The sequence below is a fragment of the Mastigoproctus giganteus genome, chromosome 3, assembly GCF_048544385.1.
Source record: "Mastigoproctus giganteus isolate SK-2022 chromosome 3, ASM4854438v1, whole genome shotgun sequence".
In the NCBI taxonomy this organism is placed as follows: domain Eukaryota; kingdom Metazoa; phylum Arthropoda; class Arachnida; order Uropygi; family Thelyphonidae; genus Mastigoproctus; species Mastigoproctus giganteus.
Window position 1 is genome coordinate 167002879 of NC_143577.1, and position 23293 is coordinate 167026171.

At 38.3% G+C, this 23293-nt stretch overlaps 1 protein-coding gene across 1 annotated transcript in view; it reads right to left on the minus strand.

The window, feature by feature from the left end:
* LOC150088396 (serine-arginine protein 55-like) overlaps nt 1–23293 on the minus strand; it is a 151330-nt gene that overhangs the window by 95545 nt on the left and 32492 nt on the right. The window contains exon 2 of the mRNA XM_090369485.1: nt 6937–7069. Coding sequence (XP_090225611.1) covers nt 6937–7059 — 123 coding nt within the window. The 5' untranslated portion in view covers nt 7060–7069. The remainder of the gene's footprint in view (nt 1–6936; nt 7070–23293) is intronic.

Sequence of the window (23293 nt, forward strand, 5' to 3'; positions counted from 1 at the left end):
GGCCATAGATTCTAGAGTGGAACAGGAAGTAAATAGGTCCATTTGAATAGAATGGTTTAGTGTCGAGAGATATATTTCATCACTGAAAAGGAAGCTCTAGTTGTTATTTACCACCCTGACACATCTACTGACAAGACAAAAGATTATTGGAGACTTGAATTATTGGAACCCATGTTTAGTCTCAAGAGCCAAGTTCCAGTCAACCCTTCCCCATCACTTCCATCATGCAGTATGACTGATGACATTTGAGGTTATCATGAACATAACGTATGTTCGTGTCAGACGGCACCTGGGGTTATCATGAACATCGTGACGAGATCCAATCGTCCTTACATTTCAAGAGTACAGCTCTAAAATGGGTTTCGCAGGCCGGCCACTAGTTAGTACATCGAACCGACCTATTGGTAACTCTTTGGAAGGCTTCTGGATCAGCTAGTGTATAATCTTGCTACCTCTACTCTGCCAGATAGTGACTGGAGGGAGTCCGAGTAGTGTGCATGTGGGGGGAGCACTGTTGAGGCCACGTTATGTAAACGATCTGGGTATTCTTACCATGTTTACGCCATATCCAAAAATTTCATTACTTCATTCAGCATGTCCCCCCACCACTTTTTCATACTATTGAATACACCATGAATTGTCAAACTAATAGAGTAAGCTTATCTGCAAAAAGATCTAAACCTCCCAAGGACTTCCTAATTCATTTCACAAATATACATGGTCTCAATTGTAATCTCAACGATGTCCATTCCCACTTGCCAAACCCCACGTACTTTTTCTGACAGAATCTCAGTTATCAGCTGATTCGACTTCTGCTCATCTCAGTTGCCCAAATTATTCCCTGTACGATTCCTTTCACCTCAAAGGTGGTTCTTGTGCATATGTCCGTTCCGATATTCCCTGTCAGAGATTTGGTAATTTGTAATATCCTCTTTTCAATATTCTCTGGCTTAAAATTCATCTGTTGACTCTACCGTTCTCCCAACTCCACTAATTACTTGGAGCTCTTTGACTTCCTCTCTTTACAACTTAATTTTCTCCAGTCCAACTTTCCTAATAGTGAGGTAATTTTCCTTGGTGACTTTAACATTCACAACTCGAGCTGGCTTCCGTTTTCTAGTCACACCGACCCAGCTGGTGGAGACGCTGAGGCTTTTGCAATTACTAATGACCTTGCACAGGTTGTTCACTTACCTACAAGAATACCTGAAAATCCTAACCATACAGCCAACAACATTTGATCTTTTTCTCACAAACAACCCTTCAAGTACAAGGTCAAACTGAGTGGTCCTTTAGGCATCTCAGATCACAACTTGAATTGTCATTGGTGATTGTTTCTTCTCCAATGGAGCCTTTATCTCATGGCTATTCCCAACCTCGTGTTGTTTGGCATTACAAGAATGCAAAATGGAATAAACTGCGAGATTTCTTTTCTTTGGTCAGATTATTGTTTCAAATGTCACCGTTTGCTCAGATCGTGTCAGTGGAATTATTCTTAAAGGAATGGAATCCTTTATCCCACATTCCACTTTAAAATCTCATCCTTTATCTACACCTTGGTTTTCCAATAAATGTGCTAAGGCTGTTCAGGAGAAGAACGTTGCATATCGTAATTGGCTTGTTTCCAATTCTTCAGTTTCATTTTCAACGTACACCAAAGCTCGCAACAATTGTAAAGCAATTATTAATCAGTCCAAACTGGATTTTGAATTGGCTAAGAGTAGAAAACTTTCTTCTTGCCCTAAAGGTAGTGGAGCATTATGGTCTCTTGCCAAAGCTATTGGCTGCAACTTTTGCCCATCTCGGCTCCCACCTCTGTCAAAACCAGATGGTTCTGTTGTCACTTCAGCCCAGGATAAAGCTGACCTGTTAGCATCCCATTTTTCTTCCAACTCATGTATTAATGATCTTGGTAAAACACCTCCCACCATTTCCAACATGCTCCATTCAATGCCTCCTGTGGTCTTCCGTCAAAAGGAAGTCAGAGGGATTTTGACGAATCTTGATGCTAAGAAAGCTCCAGGTCCTGATGTGCTCCTGAAAAACTTGTGCTCCTTTTTTATTCTAAAGGTGTTGTTCCTTCTGTTTGGAAATTCTCATATCCAGCCAGTTCCTAAAAAGGGTGAGAAATCCCACCCATCCAATTATTGTCCCATTGTAATTACTTCTACTCTTTCTAAAGTAATGGAGAAATCAATTAACCGCCAACTCTTAAAATTACCTAGAAACCTTCCGTCTGGTCAACGATTGCCAGTATCGATTCTGTCAGTGTCGATCCACTGGTGATATTGTGATTTATGTTACCCATTTATGAGCAAATTCAGTGGAAACATTCGGTGAAATACAAGCAGTTGCTCTTGACATCTCAAAGGCTTTTGATAGTGTTTGGCATAAAGGTCTTCTAAACAAGCTTCAATCTTATGGCAGGCGCCTCTGTAGCCAGGTGGGAAGGAGCAACAGTGCATAGCACACGCTTCTTGATTAGACCGGGGTTCGAGCCCGTCACCACCAAATACGGAGGATGCGGAAAGGTCAGGGAATGACCACCGCATATTCCCGGAACAATATGGCCTTAGTTGCTAATGCTCCTAAAAACCAAAACCAAACCCATCTTATGGTTTGCCAACTGTGTTTTGTAATTGGTTATCCAGTTTTCTCTCTGACCACTCACCAAGGGTGATGGTAGGTGGCTCTGTCTTCTAACTTCTCCACTAATGCTGGTGTACCCCAAGGTTCAGTTGTCCCCCACTCTTTTCCTCTTTTATATTAATGACCTTCCATTGACTGGAAATCCTATCTATAGTTTTGCCGATGATAGCACATTGCAATCCACTTTCCATTTCTCAATCAGCTTCAACCTCTCGAATATCCACTACCAATTCCTTAAAATGCCGATATCCAGGTAATCTCCAGGCAAAGACAACTTAGTTGATTTCAATCTTTCTAAAACTCAGTCTTGTCTTATATCTCACAAAAAGGATCCTTCTTCTCCTATGCTTATATTTAGTGACACTCCAATTTCTAGGCAAAATGATATATCTCTTTTGGGGATTAACCAGACTTTAATCTCTCTTGGCACAAGCACATTACAAATATTGATTCCTCTGCATCTAAAAAACTTAGTTCTCTTTGGCTCTCGGGATTACTTTTCTTCCAAACAGCTGTTCACTCTGTACAAATCACAAATTCACCCTACCATGGAATATTGTTCCCACATCTGGAGCGGTGCCCCCAAAACCTCTCTCAGGCTTCTAGATTCCATTCAGAACAGGGCAGTTAGGTTAATTAATGACTCATCTCTAACAGACTCTCCACTCGCTGTCTCATAAACACTGTTTCTGCTACATGCCTTTTCTATAGATACTTCCATGGGCACTGTTCTTCTGAATTGGCTTCTATAATTCCCGCTATCTCATTCAAAACATTCCGAATATGTGCCGCCGCCACCAGCCATCATCCATTTACTATCCAACTTCTAACTCACAAAATCAACTTTTCATCTTCCTCGTTTATTCATTCAACTGCCTTTTTCTGGAGCAACCTTCCTTCATACGTATTTCCTGATAATTACAGTTTACAGAAGTTGAAGTCTAATGTCAACAAATATCTTCTTTTGTCTTCTCAACCTCCAACCCAAGCACGGTACTAAGTACTATAGGTTCTAATACCTCATGTTTAGGGTTTTCATTAAAAAAAAAAAATTATACAATGTTACAAAAAAAAGGTGTTTATATTTAATTCTTTCTTCATGTGTGCCAAATCCAATGGTGTTATTTTTTTGTCCAGTGTCAATATTTTAGCATTAGCAGTGCCATATGATGCCAGAAAGCAAGATTATACAGCGTCATCATTAAAAAAAAAAAAAAACTTCCCATTTACCATCTGCTCCAAAAGTTTGCCCAGTTCTTCCTTGAATTTATTTATGCTATCAACTTCCACAACAGATGGAAGTTTGTCCCAGCAATCAACCACTTGCTGGCTAAAGGCAAATTTCAGCACATCTATTCTATAACTGGCTTTTTTCAATTTGAATTACTGCTCCCTACAAGTGCGTAATCTGAGCAAGAAGAATCCCACCAGCACTGAGCTTGCTCAAACCATTTAAAGCCTTAAAGCACCACAATCAGATCACCTCGCAGATTACTAGTCACCAGGTGCTGCAATTGGCAGAACATAAGCCTCTCATGGTAAGAGCATCCCTTTGTTCCCCTCAGCAATCTCACTGCCCTTCTCTGTACCCATTCCAGCAGCTCCGTCTTTCCTAAAATGAGGCCTCCAGATCTATATGCAGTACTCAGGGCGTGGCCTGCATGCAAAGGGATAATCACTGCCTTCTCCCTGCTAGCAAAGTTACTGTATAGCATTGCCAAGATTCAATGAACTGCTCCAACAGCCTATCTGCACTGCTCTGAGAACTTCACATCTGATGGCACAATTGCTCCCAAATCTTTTTCATTCTTTACTACCCCAACTGTAGTACCGCACAGTTGGTACATTACTGTGGGATTACCGCTACCCACATGCAGTATTTTGCATTTGTCAATGTTAAACTTCAGTTGCCACCTCTCAGCCCATTTGCCCAATTTTTCTAGATTCTGTTGCAGCCTGGAAAAACAGAAATGAAAGTAGTAGCATGTTATAGGCATAATGACTGAGTACAATGAACAACCATACAGAGAAATAGAGCAGGCTAGTAAATCAAAATGTCTTTAATGGGGGATTTTAACTTTCCAGATAGTAACTGGAACTTGAGTTGATCACTCACACACACCAGCAAAACTTTTGTGAATTCATTTGATGACTTTTTTCTACAGCAGCAGCATGTTAGAGAGGCAACTACAGAGAGTAACGTAACACTCTTCATCTGATTATCAGCAGTGATTATTCATGCATTAAAAACCTGCAGATAAAGGATCTACTAGGAGGCAGTGATCAGTGTACTCATGTGGGATTTACTAAAAGATGTAACTAGAGTTTTGTCAGTGATATACAGATAACAGGAATAAGCAGGTGATTATCCCATTGCATAAGACCACATCTTGAATACTGCATACAAGTCTGGAAGCCTCATTTTAGAAAGGATGCAGAGCTGTTGGAACAAGTACAGAGAGGGAATGAATGACAATGAAACTGTCCAAGGGAAGAAAGGGGTGCTCTTACCAAGAAAGATCTGTTCTACAAATTGCAGCATCTAAAGACTAGACACCGGTAGGGTGATCTGAATGAGGTGTTTAAGGCTTTGAATGGCTTGAACAAACTCAATGCTGATTAAGATTCTTCCTCTTGCCTGGACTGCACACATTAGGAGGCAAATTTAAACTGAGGAAGGGTGGTTTCAGAATAGATGTGCTGAAGTTTGCCTTTAGTAGCCAGCAGGTGGTTGATTGCTAGAACAAATTTCCATCTTTTGTGGAAATTGTTGTGGAAGTTGATAGCTTAAATAAATTGAAAGAAGAACTAGATAAACTATTGGAGGGAATGGATGGGTGAAATGAGTAGAGTAAATAAAATAAACTGTCTATTGCACCCTGATCTTGTTGGAGGACCACAAGTCCAACAACTGTTGGAGAATCAGTACATTTCAGACTTTAACTAACTAATGAGCCCACAAATTTTACACTAAAAAGCATACAGGAAGGCATAAACTTAGCCGAGCAATTAGAATCTTATTTTTTTAATGCAGAACCTTTGACTGAAAGGAGCACAAAGTTCAAAAGGTAGCTTCAATAATGCTTGGCTCCAATACCATGAAAATTTACAAAAGTTTCATGGCTGTGCTGAGCAGCAATGAAGAGGAAGATGAACATACAGAATATCAGTATCTATCAAGTAGAAGCAAACAAACCCAGATTACCGATTTTTTTTTTAAAGAGAGCAGAAGATACAGAAAATCTAGATGCTGCAGAAGAAAGTTCGGAAGGTGAAGATATTCTGCAACAGAGAAAATGTTCTCATTTGATTGTGCTGAGCATCAATGAAGAGGAAGATGAACATACATTATCTGACTTGTGTATCACAGTTTGTAAGACATTTGTTCAGTTATTACTATTTGTAGTAAAAATTAAGTTTCCAATAGTTACAAAAAAATGGTGTATTTTTTAGATTTTGGAACCCAACCCCCTTTTATTACTGATTCTTAGTGCCATATAACATGGTTTGTGCTACAAGATTTTATAGGAACCTAACTACCATGTTATACGAGGGTTATCTGTACTTGCCTTTGCCACCTAACTTTTTTACTGTTTGAGGAATGAGGGTGGGACTTATATCAATTTTCCATGTCATGGTCTTTTTGTGTAACAGTTTCATTTTAAAATAAAATATACATGATATAATCAACCAAGTTTTATTGAAAACAACTCTGCATTCCACACACATGAAATTCACACTTTAATGCTGTCTTTTTAATGTTAGTTTCCTACAGTTCCCAGGAGAATACAAAAATATTTTCTGTGAAATGAGCAGGAATAGTTAACAGAGATGGGCTTAATTTTTTTTTAACTTAAGGTTTAGAATGCAATGCTTGGGAAACTTTACAATCCCCACTGCTTTTGTTGTCATGGAAAGGTTATCCCAAAAAATGCAAGGATGAAAATGGCATAAAAGATCTTCATTATGAAATTGTAAACCTTCATTTAAAAAAATGACAACTGTACAAGGTAAAATGAAACCAGAAACCCTGCCAGTTTGAACACCTACACACAGGCTTCCCTAAAGCCACATACAGTGAAACCCAAGAATACATTTCTAAGTTTACAAGACAGAATAGTTTGTTTTTTTCCTGAAAATAGTACTGGATTTTTGAATATCACATTCAAGTTTTATTCTGATTGTCTCAGTGCCTTCGTGTGCTTATATATAATTAACAGAATATCAGTATCAACAAAAATAAATAAATATCTAGCAACATTTATTCAACTTAAGAATATGACTCACCACAAATCCAAAACCATTTTTTATTACAATCTCCCTGATTTTTCCATAGCCTTTAAAGAACTTTTCCAGGTCCCTTTCCCGGCAATCGTAACTAAGCCGTCCAATAAAAACTCTAGTTCCCATCTTCAAAAATCTAAGGGATACAAAACATGGCTGATAGTAGGACACACAAAAAATTTAGCATAACTCATTAACTTAAAGTTCAAGTAGTGCACTGAAATAAACACAATCTAAAGAAAAAATATTGCCTTAAAGGAAATCAAATCTGGTTAATAAAATATATGAAAATCTCTGCACTTTCTTATTTCTCCTTATAGTCACTATTATGCCACTACATAAATTTTCCAATAAAAAATCCAATCATGAACTTAATTTTCATGTCATCATCAACATTCAAAACATTACCCACAAGAGGATCCTTCAGAGGTTAAAAAAAAAAATAAAGTTCTGTTCTAAACCTGCAAATGACATTTGATACTATATTCCACACGCCAACAGAATTATGAAAGATTAAAAAAAAAAAAAAAGTATCACAGTAAAAATATACAGATACTAAAATCACCAAGCAAACCATGCGTATTAAAATTGGCATAACTAAAAATAACTCACTACGCACATGACAATTATTTTTTTAAAATAAAAACACCAAACACAGAAGTTATGAAAACCTATAGTACTTAGTATCATGCATGGTTGAAGGTTGAGAAGACAGAAGGCACTTGTTTACAATAGTTTAATTTTCATTGGTTTTAATTTTCAGGAAATACAAGTGAAGGAAGGTTGTTCCAGAAAATGGAAGTTGAAGGGTAAATGAAGAATAAGAATTCATTCTGTGAGTTTAATGTTACACAGTAAATGGATGCTAACTGGTTGCGGGCACATGTTTGGATTGGTTTGTGAATTACAAATGCCAATTCAGAAGAACAGTGCTCATGGAAGCAATGATAAAAAAGACATGCAGCATAAACAGAATATCTATAAAACAGAAAGGGAGAGAAGATTGGTAAGAGATGGACCATTAATTAACTCAAACTACCCTCTTTTGTCAGAAGAGGGAATTGTTTAGAAAAAAGTAAGGAAAGAAAATCCAGTTTTTTAGATGCAGAGAAAGCAGTATTTGTGATGTGCTAGTGCACAAGAGATCAGAAGTCAGGGAAACCTCTAGCAGATGTCACCTTGTCCAGAGATCTGTGTCAGTCAAAGTAAGAACAGGAACACCCTTTTCCCCTGAAATATAAGATAGAACTGAGTTTTAGTATTGAAGTTCACTAAGTATCTTTGCCCTTGGAGAATTATTATGAACAAAACTGATATTCAAGAAGCCAGAGCTGTTTGTGCAGTGCAAGGTTTCTCAAACTGGAAGGTGGAATGTAATATGCTACCATCAGTAAAACTATTGACAGGATTTACAGTTAGTGGAAGATCATTAATATAGAAGGAATAACGTAAGCAAAAGGATCTAAATTTGTGAAACATCAGTATTAATGAATAAGTTAGAGGTATGAGGAGGGGAGGACATCACTTGCAGAGAACAGTCAGAGAGAAAACCAGATACCAACTGGAAAAAGCAGTTGACAATCTGTAAAATGGAAGCTTGCTAAGAATAAATTTATGCCAAACATAATCAAAAGCCTAAGAAATATCAAGAACAATTTCTTGAATTTAATTTTTGCATTGAATTTGTCCATAGATGGGTAAAAAACTGACATATCGCAAGTCAATTGACACTACAAATCACTGATCAGATGGAAGGATTCAAGATAATCTGGGAATTAGTATTAGTAGTAGCTGTTTGTTGTTTGTTTGTTATTTGGTTTTTAGGAGCATTAGCAACTAAGGCCATATTGCTCAGGGATATGCGGTGGTCATTCCCTGACCTTTCCGCATCCTCCGTATTTGGTGGTGACGGGCTGGAACCCCGGTCTAATCAAGAAGTGTGTGCTATGCACTGCTGCTCCTTCCCACCTGGCTAAGAAGGTGCCTCAAGTAGTAGCAAATGATGCAAGAAAGTAAACTTAAGGCATCGGACAAATAACAAAAAAAAAAAAAAAAAAAAATTATAATTATTATCATTTTTATTATGATAATAAAAATAAAAACCTCCCTATACTCACCAATAATTTTGTCTAGTTCAGTGCTTCTCAAACTTTTTTGGATCACCGCCACCCCCTAAAAAAAAAAAGCCCTCGCCAGGGCTTTTTTTTAGCCCAACCAATATAAAGTGAAGCTAAATAACTGAAATGAATATTTGTCTGTTTGCCTCCCAAAATATAAATGCAGCCCTGCATGTATGTGTGAATTATAAAGAAACTTATTTACTGCACTTTATTCCTTCTTTGTAAAAAACACTACAACTACATAAATAAAGTCAGTTATAGTCACTTAAATTAAGTAATAAAAATTAAAGTTAATTACATAAATAAGTCATGATATTAATGGAAATAGTTAATTATATTTTAATATTTAATGCAATGGATGAGCTTGGTAGAGATTTATTAGCTTATCAATATTAGGTTTAATATCTGTAAGTAGAAGTTGTAAATCGCCACGTTTAACAACATCCAGACAATTTCTTTGTGTTTTCAGCAACTGAGATACAGCACTGAAACCGGTTTCGATTAGATACGATGTTGGAAAAGAAATAAGTAATTTTTTTACAATTCCCCACAATGCAGGATAATGGTCAGGGATTTTCTTTTGTAAACAAAATTCCTGATATGAATTTTGAAATTTTGGCTTCAGTTCAACTTCATTTTGTAACTCAATCAATTCTTCTTCTACAAAACGTTCACCATCGTCATTATTTAAAAAAGGATTTATAACCCAATCTGGAACTTTCAAATTAAGGAGATCTTCAAACCTTTCCTGTAAATCTCTGTGTAACATTTCTAGATGATTACAAAAAGTTAGAGTTTCATCAGCTATTTTTTTCTTTTTTCTCTATTTCCAACAGATTTGGAAATTGATACAATTCACGTCGTCCTACGTTGCGCATAAAAAGCTTTAATTTTGAAATAAATGCTGAAATTTGAGTTTGCCTTAATTTCGCCTTAACATCTTGTTGTTTGGTTTTTAGGAGCATTAGCAACTAAGGCCATATTGCTCCGGGGATATGCAGTGGTCATTCCCTGACCTTTCCGCATCCTCCGTATTTGGTGGTCACAAGATGTAATGGCGGAGGCGCCATTACATCTTGTCCTTGTAAATGTAAGTTCATTGAGTTGAATATAGTAAATAAATCTGCAAGATAAGCAATATTAGTTTTCATTTTCTTGAGGTCATTATTCCTATCTTCAAAAAACTCCACAGTAGTATCAAGGAGTTCATAAAATCTGTTGAGACAGTTGCCTTTTGACAGCCACCGAACCTTGGAGTGAAGTAGCAATCGTTCAAAATCTTCACTATTTTGATCACAAAGCTTTCGAAATATACGATCATTCAAAGAATGTGCTTTAATTTTGTTTATAGCAGTAATAACAGTTTGTAGAGAATTGTGCTGACGGTGAATGACACAATGAACAGTAATAATATTTGGCACAGCATTTTTTAAATAAGCCTTAAAACCCTTGTAACGGCCAATCACTGATGGTGCTCCATCCGTTGCACAAGTACATTTGTAAGTGGAATTTCCCTGTCTTAAAAAAAAATCACCCCCTTGTTGCCCCCTTTCATGCCTAACACTCCCATGAATAATTCAAATGCCCCCCGGGGCGATATCGCCCACTTTGAGAAGCACTGGTCTAGTTCTTCCTTGAATTTATTTGAACTGCCCGCCTCCACAACAAATTGAAGTTTTTTCCAGATAATTGAGAACTCAGTGGCTGATGACATTCTTCTTGCACATCTATCCTTCCTCAATCTGAATTATGCCACCTCATGAGTGCAGAGCAAGAGGAAAAATGCCATCAGCATTGAGCTTGCTCAATACATTCAAAGTCTTAAATACCTCAATCAGATCACCTCATAGATGCCTGGTCTTCAGACACTGCAATTTGCAGAACTAAAGAACAAAACGGTGGCAAAGCTTTCGTTTTGTTCCCTTCATCCTTGTTGATTTCTGTGTACCCATTTCCGCAGATTTACATCTATCCTAAAATGAGGCCTCCAGACCTGTATGCAGTAATCAAGATGCAGCCTAACCACTGCCTTTTACAATGATATATAGGAACTTTGCAAGCAAAGTTCCTATATATCATTGACAAATTCCCATGGGCTGTCCTGACAACCTGCCAGCACTACTCAGAGAACTTCATATCTGACTGCACAACTGTCCCCTCCAGGGTCTTTCATTTTCCACTTCCCTCAGTGTAGTACCACACAGTTGGTACATTAACTTGATACTACCTCTACCCATATGCAGTACTCTGCATTTGTGAATGTTTAATTTCAATTGCCACTTCTCAGGCCAATTGCCTAATTTTTCTAGACCTTGTTGCAATAGCTTATTGTGATTAATGTCATTAGCCATTCTGCCAACCTTTTTATCATTGCAAAAACTTATAGATTACGCCTGATAAACATTCATCAATAAATATAAAAAACAATGGACCAAACACCGGGGAGACTCTGCTAATAACAGTGGTCCACACTGCAGCTCTTAATGCCACACTGCACCAATTTGTACAACACTATCGAAATTATTTTTTGATCTTCTGTTACTGAATCCTAGTAACCAATAAGATTGGTCAGACAAGGCTGCCCCTTAATAAATCCATACCTTGACTGCAGTATAACTGCATTCCTGTCTAAATGATCCTGCATTATTTCTTTAAACTGCATCCCCATTATTTTCCCTGGAACAGAAGTTAAGCTAACAGGTTGGTAATCACTCATCACCCTTTGATCTCCCTTCGTGAATTGGAATTACATTCACACATGATTACATTCACACAGTCTACAGGAACACCCCTGAATCGAAAGATGCTCTCATAATTATGGCTAAATTTTTTTTTTGCTGCCTCCCTTAATATAATTGAATATATTTCATTCAAACACTTATGTTAAGCTTCAACAACTTGTCTTCCACTTTTTCTCAGTTATAACAAATCATTTAGCTCCTTGTTAAATTTTGATAAATGTTTGGCATTCCCCTCCCTAAACAACTCGTGCAGATGCAAAATACTTAGTTTGTCAACAACCTGAGCAGGATCACCAACAGTTAATCATTCAAATTCAAGTGGACCAATGTGATTCAACCCCTTCCTTCTACTGTTAATATAAGTAAAGAAATCTTTGCATTCTTTGCCAGAGACTTCTCAAAATCTGCCTTAGACTTCCTATCCTCCTTTATGACTTGATTACATGCTAGTTTATCTCACACAGGCTTCTGTATCACCTGATAATTTATATGGATCCCATACATTTTTTTCCTCTGCAACAAGTCTCATCAGTTCACCTGACATGCATTTAGATCTAATGCCTGGAACAGCATTTCTTAGTTGGTAGGAATGAAAAGACTGGAGGCTTCTTTGTTTACTTCCATGAATGCTTCCCATGTAGAAATTGCTGTTGGAAACATCATTAGGTGGTAACCTGTACAGAACTTAAACTCTCTAAGACCACGCAGTCACCCTTACAAAATCAATAGCCCTTCCATTTTTTTTTTTCCTTTACAGAAGTTGTCTTTAAGTAAATTCCACATCAATACACTATGATCACTACTACTCAGTGCATCTTTTACTTGAAGTTTCTTAATGCATGAAGAATCACTGCTGATAATCAGATCAAGTACTTCCGGTAGTTACCTCTCTAACATGCTGCTGTAGAAAACAGTCATCCAATAAACTGTGCTGTATTATTAAGAACATTCGAATTTTGCCATAGTTTTAGTACTGATATAGAAGATACGTGGAGGTATCTTCATAGTTTTGTAGCAGTGTAATCAATTTTACAAGAAGTTTATAAACTGTAATTTAAGGCAATACATACGTTTTAATTACTTTATCATGAAAAAATAACTTATAGCATTAATATTTGTACAGCTTTTGGTAACAGAGATTTGACGTAACTATAGTATCACATAACATTACGGTAGTATAGTGTATAATAGTGGAATTGTAGGCTTTTAATTGTGGTAAACAAGCAACTCATAGGTTCTAATCACATAGGTTGCCATACATTTGTTTTAACTAATAAACTTGTTTGTTACTTATTATTTATAAATGCTTAAGAAACCACAGTCTACTTTTACCACCTATGTTTAAGTATTAAGTGTGTAGTAGGGGAATGCGGGTGTTTAAATTGTGGCACATTTTCCTACCACGTATCTTCATTTTTCTCTTCTGTCCATGTTATTTATCTGTTTTTTTTTTGCTCTTCCACATTTTTTCTCCTTTTTTTTTTTTTTGTCTAATTTATATTCATTATTCATATAGTTTATACAAAGTGTTGTCGGATTTTGCTTTATGCTGCCACTTATGTTTGTGGTTAACTGTTCTTTTTATTTTTCTTATGCCTAATTTGTGTGTGTGTATATATATATATATATATATATATATATATATATATATTTTTTTTTTTAATATCACAAACAATGCAACATAATACATACAAGGTGCTACCAAAAGTTCCCGAAATGTATTTATAAAATAAATTAGACTCACCCTGGGTCTTATTCGCCACCATCACCTTCAAAGTAGTCCCCTTGAGAGCGTAAACACCAATTCAAGCACTTCTCCCATGATTCAAATGAGTCCCGAAAGTCTTCCTTCGTCATAGTGTTCAGCACCACCTGTGATTCAGTTTGGATATGGTCTAAACTGTCAAATCCTCGACCCTTCAGCTTGATTTTCATTCTTGGGAAGAGGAAAAAGTCATAGGAGGTTAAAGTCTGGTGAAAAAGGGGGTGGGGGACAATTGTCATGTTGTTGGATGCCAAAAACTGTGCCACAGCAAGAGATGTGTGGGCCAGAGCATAGTAATGATGAAAGACCCAGTTTTGTGTGTGCCATTTCTCTGGACGTTTCCTACCGACCGCTTCCCTCAACCACCTCAGGACATCACAGAACTTTGTGTTAGTCTTGGCCAGGAGGGATATTTTTTGAGGATAATCCTGTCAACATCCAAAAACAGATCAGCATGGCCGTCACGTGAAGAAAGCCTGACAACCCTCACTTGTCGGGCTTTCTTCGGTCTGGGCAAAGATGGGCTCTTCCACAGGGATGATTGTTGCTTGGTTTCTGGGTCCTTGAGGTTGTCACAGACATTCTCTCAGATATGCCAGACAATCTGTACTTGCTACCTGGGAGTCTAAAACGCTGATGGAACTGATATTCGGGTGACACTCAAGTCAAGTGGACCCAATTTCGGCGAAGTCCAGACGGTCTGTGGCAGCCAAATCCTCTGCTTGCACCTTCACGATGGTGGGACTGTTAGTAATCCTGGGTATAACCTCCATGCACAAGTACATGGTGGGTGACCACCCAGGTGTGAACCAACGTAAGCAGGGGTCGAGGTGTGGCGCACACATCACATGGAGGAATGCCACCCCTCTATGTTACCAGGCAGTACTAGGTGGTAGATGACTCTCATCAACCGGTGCAATATCACCACTTTGCTTATTGGAGGCTTGAAGTGGTGGAACCCATGTTTAGTCTCTAGAGCTAAGTTCCGGTCAACCCTTCCCTATCTCTTCCATCATGCAGTATGATTGATGCCTTTTGGGGTTATGATGAACATCATGGCGAGATCCAATATTCCTTACATTTCGAGGGTACAGCTCTAAAACTGTGTTCGCAGGCCAGCCGCTAGTTAGTACACCGGACTGAACCTATTTGTAACTTTCAAGGAGGCTTCCGGATCAGCTAGTGTATAATCTTGCTACCTCTACTCTGCCAGACAGTGACTGGAGGGAGTCCGAGTAGTGTGTATGCGGGGAGCATTGTAGAGACCACGTTATGTCAAGGATCTGGGTATATTCTTACCAAGTGTATGCCATATTCAAAAATTTCATTACTTCATACAGCATGCCACACCCAATTTTTCTTACTATTGAATACACAATGAATTGTCAAACTAATAAAGCAAGCTTATCTGCGAAAAGATCTAAACCTCCCAAGCACTTCCTAATTCATTTCACAAATATACGTGGTCTCTCACATGCCGCCACCAGCCAACATCCATTTACTGTCCAACTTTAAACCCACAGAACCAACTTTTCATCTTCCTCATATATTCATTCAACTGCCGTTTTCTGGAACAACCTTCCTTCATACGTATTTCCTGAAAATTACAATCTACAGAAGTCCAATGTCAACAAATATCTTCCTTCGTCTTCTCAACCTCCAACCCAAGCACGGTACTAAGTACTATAGGTTCTAATATCTCTCGTGTTTGGGGTTTACATAAAAAAAAATCCAACTCTCGTCACAAGTGACAACCGTAGAAAGGAAGTTTTGATTACTCCTTACCCATTCTTGAAGATCTCTGCTAACTTCCATGTGATACTGCTTTTGGTCTTTACTCAGTAACTGTGGCACAAACTTGGCCACAATCCTTCTCATGTTCAACTTGTCTGACAAAATCCACGTCAACATGCTGAACGATAGTCCTACAATGGCACAAATGTCTGCCTGTAGTCTTCACAGATCGCCACCTGAACTTTTGCAACATTTTCCGGATTGGTGCTCGATGATGGACGACCAGAGCAACTGTCGTCATCATCCGAACATTTTTAAAACAATTAAACCAGTAAGTAGTAGGTCTGCATCTAGCCTAAAGCATTGTCAGCAAAACCTCAGTGACAATGCTTTAGGCTGTTTCAACTTCATATGGGTTTCTGCTGCTGTATCGCTAAAAAGGAAACAAAACTTGATGCAAGTACATTGCTCTCTCACATCAGCCTTCACAACAATCGCAACTACGCGAAACACACCGCCAATGAACTGTGCAAATATTCAATGACTCTATCCAGTTCGACACCACATGGCACACTGATTCACAAAGGATGCATGTAGTGTTACATAGTGCCAAAAGTCTGTACTTGACGTAGTTCCCGCATAACATTAAAATTTTAGGAAAAATTGGGTAGCACCTCGTATTACTGCTGCATAACCAGTGCAGTGTTATTACTGCATTAGGTGTATTAGTTAGTGTAATATTCTTAATTAAACTGAATTTGAATAGAAATCATATCTCAAAACAGAGAATCAAAGGGAAGTGCTCAAAGTAGTAGGAGAGCATTGGCTCGGGGATTCCAGCTGTCCTCCGAATCACCGCCTTATGAAACGTACTGCTTGTTTAATGTTTGCAGACTATCTGGACAATATTGCCAAGGTGCATTTCTTTGCGTATGTGTTCAATGGTAAGCATGTGAAGATATTAGGAGCCAACCCAACATTTTTATGAGCCTTTATGAGAGCTTGAAGAACAGAGTGGATGACCTAGAAAGATTTAAATTGCAGTGTCCAATTATGCTCTCAGCTGCCCATCTTAAAGCCAGAGCTTGCACTTGAGCATTATAGCAGCAACCACCAATGCAGAATGCCCTAGTCCCATAGGAGCTAGTTGTTGTGACTTTCAGGGAAATATACTGTGCAAAAAGGATAGGTGGAATAACAACCAGGGGAGTTATTCCAGTGCCTGCCAGAGGCAAAAGTTACAGAGCAGATATTGTTTAAGCGCAAAAAGTGATACTACTGTTGCGCACAATGGCACTAATAACATTAAGGGTAGATCTGAGGCCTTATCAAATACAGGGAAATATACTTGATAAGTCAGAGTTAGGATTAAATTTGAAAGTGTCTACAATTCTGCTCAGACAGCGATAAGAGAGAATACATGTTGAGAGCCTCGTCAAACACTTGAACCTTTAAGAAAGAGTGCAAGGCTCGTGGGGTAGAATTTTTCTCTGCATGGTGGTCTGTGCTCGTGACTATTTGAACAGGAGAGACTATTTTTACAGGAACATAATACACTTCAATAGAAGGGGTGCAAGAACATTGGCTGATACAGTGGATTCCGGTTATTTAGGCTACCAGTTAAATCGGGCCAGCTGTTTATTTGGGACAAATCTTAAAAAAAGAACTCAATTGAGAAAATAGCCAGGGTTTACTTCGCTTAATTGGGACAACATGCTGTTTATTCGGGACAGGAGACCACAGAACTGGAGATTACCCTACGATTGTCTCTGACCGTACCACATGGTTCAGTCGGAGGTCACAACCAAAAAACAATTAGCAGTCATCTGTTTATTGGGCTTTTCTGTTAGTGCAATCTATCATAAATGAATAGTAAACTGGATCTTATTGAATTTGCGATAATACCGACAGCTGGAATTCTGTGGGTTATTATGGTGAAATGTGTTACACTTCCATGAAATCTTCAATCATATAAAAAAATTAATTTTCGGAATCCTCTCTTCATTCCTATTTTTAAAGCTTTGCAACTTGTTACTCCGTTCTCACTTGCGAATATCATGTTACTTGCAATTTGTGTGTCGTGTTCTTTGTTACTGATTGCTTATCTTTTTACTGTTTTAAATTTTAACCCACACCCACAAATGTCAGTGAACAGAAATGTTAACTAGTTATATGTACATATTACAGTACGTATTATTCCGATTATCACGTATATTCTTGTGATTTTCACGTATCATTTAATTTTTTAATTGGTAAGGTAATAAAGGGTAAATTTGTGATTAATATAACTTTATTTTTATAGCCTGTGGATAATATATTCCTTCTATTTCGTTAATTAGAATTGCTGTTTAATAGAATTAAAATTCAATTCATAAACGTGATCACAATGACCAGTGCTTACTACACATTGTATAGTGATACTACTGTTCTGATTGTACAGTGAACATGATTTGATTGTACAGTGAACCAACTGTAAAGTGGGGGTTCATTGTATTTTTAACTATTTACTTGAAACTTCAGATAGTTGGGGCTGCCGCTTAATCAGGCCAAAATGCACTAGTCCCGATGTGTCCCAAATAACCGGAATCAACTGTAGTATCAAAGCACTGTCTTTGATCAAAACAATTCACAGAAGTTTATACAATTATGCATCAGTTTGTGTGATGGTTCTGCACCAATGAGATTTTCTGTATTTATAACAAGTGACAATGTGTCCTCTACCATATTGTGGAATCACAAACATTAGGTAACATTCTGAACCTTGTGCTGCAACTAAATAAATGCATAAGTGAAACATATGGATATATTGATTACAAAAGAAGACACCAACCTATATTTCATTACAGTCCTTAGAAAAATAAAGAGAACTTAACATTGATTTATGAAATACAGGCTATTCGAACTTTCATAAAATGCAAACTGAAATATTGCCATACCATACCCAAATGTTATATGTGCTACTCGATCCAATCTGAGCCTGTTATGATTTGTGGTATCAAATCCGAACCTGGCCCTTGGGCTGGGCTTAAGCCCAAAGGGGCCAACACAGACCTCTAGATTACAACTAACAGGCCTGGAAGCCTCATTTCAGGAAGGATGTACAGTTGCTGAAAGGAGTACAGAAAAGAGCAAGATTGCCAAGGGGAACAAATGGGTGCTCTTCCCAGGAAAGGCTTCAGTTCTGCAAACTACAGCATCTAAAAACTAGGCACCTGTGAGGTGACTTGATTGAGGTGTTTATGGCTTTGAATGCATTGAACAAGCTCAATGCTGATGAGATTCTTTCTCTTGCTCAGACTAAGAACTTCAGGGGAGTTTGAGCAAGAGGAAGGATGGTTTCAGAATAGATATGCTGAAGTTTGCTTTTAGCCGGTGGGTAGTTGATCGCTGGAACAAATTTTCATCTGTTGTTCTGGGACTTGATAGCTTAGATAATTTCAGCGAACAACTAGACAAACAGATGGAGGGAATGGATGCAAATTCCCCCCACCTTTTGGCTGATACTGTATAAGCTTGCTTTCGCGCATCATTTGCACACTACTAATGCTAAGTCCACAAACTTCTTGCTGGTGTGTCTGACCAACCTAATGGTTCCAGTCAATATCTGGAAAGATAAAATCACCCATAAGTCATTCTGATTTAGTAGCCAACTAATTATGTGTATAGTTGTTTATTATACTCAACAGAACCATTAAGCGTACAACTCAATCCTACTGTGATTTATTTTCTCAGATCTACTCGGTGCTTATGACAGACCAAACCAACTCTACATTGAACTGGCAACCCATATCAACTGGATTGCACAGCCTTAGATTTATTATGCTTTGTAAGTAAAATACTAACCCCAACCCACCACTTGCTTGTCCTTTCTCTACACAGTGTATTTCCATATTCAAATTCTGCATCCTTAGGTTTGAGTGACACCCTGTCTCCAATATCCCTACAATGTCTGCATTTCATAATTTAATCAATACTTCAAATTCAAATTTATTTAATTTTTTTTTTTATGACAACCCCAAACATGAGGTATTAGAACCTATAGTAAATAGTACAGTGTGCAGGTTGGAGGTTGAGAAAATGAAAGAAGATATCTGTTGCCATTAGACTTGAATTTCTGCAGACTAATTTTCAGGAAATAAGTATGAAGGAAGGTTGTTCCAGAAAACGGCAGCTGAATAAATAAACGAGGCAGATGAAAAGTTGGTTCTGTGAGCTTGAAGTTGAACAGTAAATGGATATTGGCTGGTGGTGGCACGTCTTCAGACTGTTTTGAAAGAGTGGGAATTATAGAAGCCAATTCAGAAGAACAGTGCCCATGAAAGTATCTGTAGAAAAGGCATGCAGCAGAAACAGTACATCTATGAGACAGCAAGTAGAGACTCTTTTAGAGACGAGTCATTAATTAAACTAACTGCCCTCTTCTGAATGAAATATAGAAGCCTGAGAAAAGTTTTGGCGGCACCACCACCAGATGTGAAACAATATTCCACGGTAGGGCAGATTTGCGATTTGCACAGAGTAAACAGCTGTTTGGAAGAAAAGTAACGTAGAGAGCCAAAGAGAAAACTGTTTTTTGATGCAAAGGAAACAATATTTGTAATGTGCTTGTGTGAAGAGAGATTAGAAATCAGAGTAATCCCCAAAAGAGATATATCATTTTCCCTAGAAATTGGAGTGTCACTAATTATAAGCATAGGAGCAGAAGAATCTTTTTGTGAGATATAAGACAAGACTGAGTTTTAGAAGGATTGAAATCAACTAGGTTGTCTTTACCCCACTGGGGAATTACCTGGAGATCGGCATTTTAAGGAATTGGTAATAAATATTCAAGAAGTTGAAGCTGATGGAAAGTGGAATACAATGTGCTATCATCAGCAAAACTATGGATAGGATTTCCATTCAATGGAAGTTCATTAATATACAAGAGGAAAAGAGTGGCGAAAAGAACTAAACCTTGGGGGACACTGTCATTAGTGGAGAAGTTAGAAGACAGAGGCATCTACCATCATCCTCAGTGAGAGATCAGAGAGAAAACTGGACAACCAATTACAAAAAACAGTTGGCAAACCATAAGATCGAAGCTTGTTTAGAAGACCTTTATACCAAACACGATTGAAAGCCTCTCAGATGTCAAGAGCAACTGGTTATGTTTCACTGAATTTTTTCCATTGAAAATGTCCATAAACAGGTAACATAAGCTAGAATATCAGCGGAACGACACTGACTGAATCCATACTGGCGATCGTTGACCAGACAGAAGGTTTCTAGATAGTTTTAAGAGTTGGCGTTTAATCGATTTCTTCATTACTTTAGAAAGAGTAGAAGTAATTGCAATGGGATGATAATGGGATGGGAGGGATTTGTCACCTTTTTAGGAACTGGCTGGATATGAGAAAATTTCCAAGCAGAAGAAAAAACACCTTTGATATAAAAAAGTGAAAAAGGGCATCAAAAACAGGAGTAAGTTCAGGAGCACAAGTTTTGAGAACACGTGGAGAAATACCATCAGGACCTGGAGCTTTCTTAGCATCGAGATTCGTCAAAATCCTTCTGACATCCTTTTGATATAACACTACAGAAGGCATTGAATAGAGCATGTTGGAAATGGTGGGAGGTGTTTTACCAAGATCATTAATACATAAGTTGGAAGAAAAATGGGATGCTAGCAGGTCAGCTTTATCCTTGGCTGAAGTGAAAACAGAACCATCTTGTTTTGACAGATGTGGGAGCAGAGATAAGCAAAAGTTGCGGCCAATAGCTTTGACAAGAGAACAGAATGTTCAGCTACCATTAGGGCAAGAATCAAGTTTTCTACTCTTACCCTGTTCAAAATCTAGTTTGAACTGATTAATAACTGCTTTACAATTGTTGCAAGCTTTGGTGTTGGCAGAAAATGAAACTGAAAAATTGGGAACAAGCAATTACGATAGGCAACGTTCTTCTCTTGAACAGTCTTAGCACATTTATTGGAAAACCAAGTTTTAGATCAACGATGAGAATTCAAAGTGGTGTGGAATAAAGGATTCCATTCCTACAAGAATAATTTTACTGACACGATCTGAGCAAACACTGACATCAGAAGTTTTAAAACAGTAATCCAACCAAGGAAAAGAAGAAATGAAATCTCGCATGTCATGCCAATTTGCATTCTTGTAATGCTAAACAATATGAGGTTGGGAATAGCCATGAGATAAAGGCTCCATTGGAGAATAGAAAATCACCAAGTTGTGATCTGAGGTGCCTAAAGGACAACTCACTTCGACCATGTACTTAGAAAGGTTGTTTGTGAGATAAAGATCAAGCGTGTTGGCTGAATGGTTAGAACTGTCCGGTATTCTTGTAGGTAAATGAACAATCTGGGCAAGGTCATTAGTAATTGCAAAAGGCTCAGCATCTCGACTGGCTGGGTCTGTGTGACTAGAACACAGAAGCCAGCTCGAGTTGTGAACGTTAGTTTCCTTTTTACTTGTCCTTCCATGATGATAGGGCAAATCTCACTGTTAGGAAAGTTGGACTGGAGAAAGTCAAAGAGCTCCAAGTGATTAGTGTAGTTGGGATAACGATAGAGACTTTGGTCCTTGATATTGTCAGACATTCTCTGAGATATGCCAGAAAAGCTGTACTTGCTACCTGGGAGTCTAAAACACTGATGGAACTGATATTCGAGTGACACTCAAGTCAAGTGGACCCATTTTCGGCGAAATCCAGATGGTCTGTAACAGCCAAATCCTCTGCTTGCACCTCACGATGGTGAGACTGTTAGTAATCCTGGGTGTAACCTCCATGGTGGGTGACCACCCAGGTGTGAATCAACGTAAGCAGAGGTAGAGGTGTGGCACCCACACCACATAAAAGAATGCCGCCCCTCTGTGTTATCAGGCAGTACTAGGAGGTAGATGACTTGTCAACCAGTGCAATACCACCACTTTGCTTAGTGGAGGCTTGACGTGGTGGAATCCATGTTTAGTCTCCAGAGCTAAGTTCCAGTCAACCCTTCCCCATCTCTTCCATCATGCAGTATGATTGGTGACCTTTGAGGTTACACGAACATCGTGACGAGATCCAATCTTCCATACATTTCGAGGGTACAGCTATAAAACGTTGTTCGCAGGTCGGCTGCTAGTTAGTACACCGGACCGAACCTATTGGTAACTCTCTAGGAGGCATCTGGATCAGCTAGTGTATAATCTTGCTACCTCTACTCTGCCAGATAGTGAATGGAGGAAGTCCGAGGAGTGTGTATGTGGGGGGCATTGTCAAGGACACGTTATGTCAAGGATCTGGGTGTATTCTTACCATGCATATGCCATATCCAAAAATTTCATTACTCATACATGTCCCACCCACTTTTTCTTACTATTGAATCACCATGAATTGTCAAACTAATAGAGTAAGCTTATCTGCAAAAAGATCTAAACCTCCCAAACATTCCTAATCCATTTCACAAATATACATGGTCTCAATTGTAATCTCAACGATGTCCATTTTCACTTGCAGTCTGCCAAACTCCATGTACTTTTTCTGAGAGAATCTCAGTTATCAGTTGATTCAACTACTGCACATCTCAGTTGCCCAAATCATTCACTGTATGATTCCTTTCGCCTCAAACGTGGTACTTGTGCATATGACCGTTCTGATATTCCCTGTCAGAGACTTGGTAATTTGGAATCTCCTCTTTTTGATCGTCTCTGGCTTAAAATCTGTCTACCTCATTGTGCCAAATTCATCTGTTGTGTCTACCGTTCTCCCAACACCACTAATCACTTGGAGCTCTCTGACTTCCTCTCTTTGCAACTTGACTTTCTCCAGTCCAACTTTCCTAACAGTGAGGTAATTTTCCTTTGTGATTTTAATGTTCACAACTCCAGCTGTCTTCCGTTTTCAAGTCACACCGACCAAACTGGTCAAGATGCTGAGGCTTTTGCAATTACCAATGACCTTGCACAGATTGTTCATTTACCTACAAGAATATCGGACAATCCTAACAATACAGCCAAAAC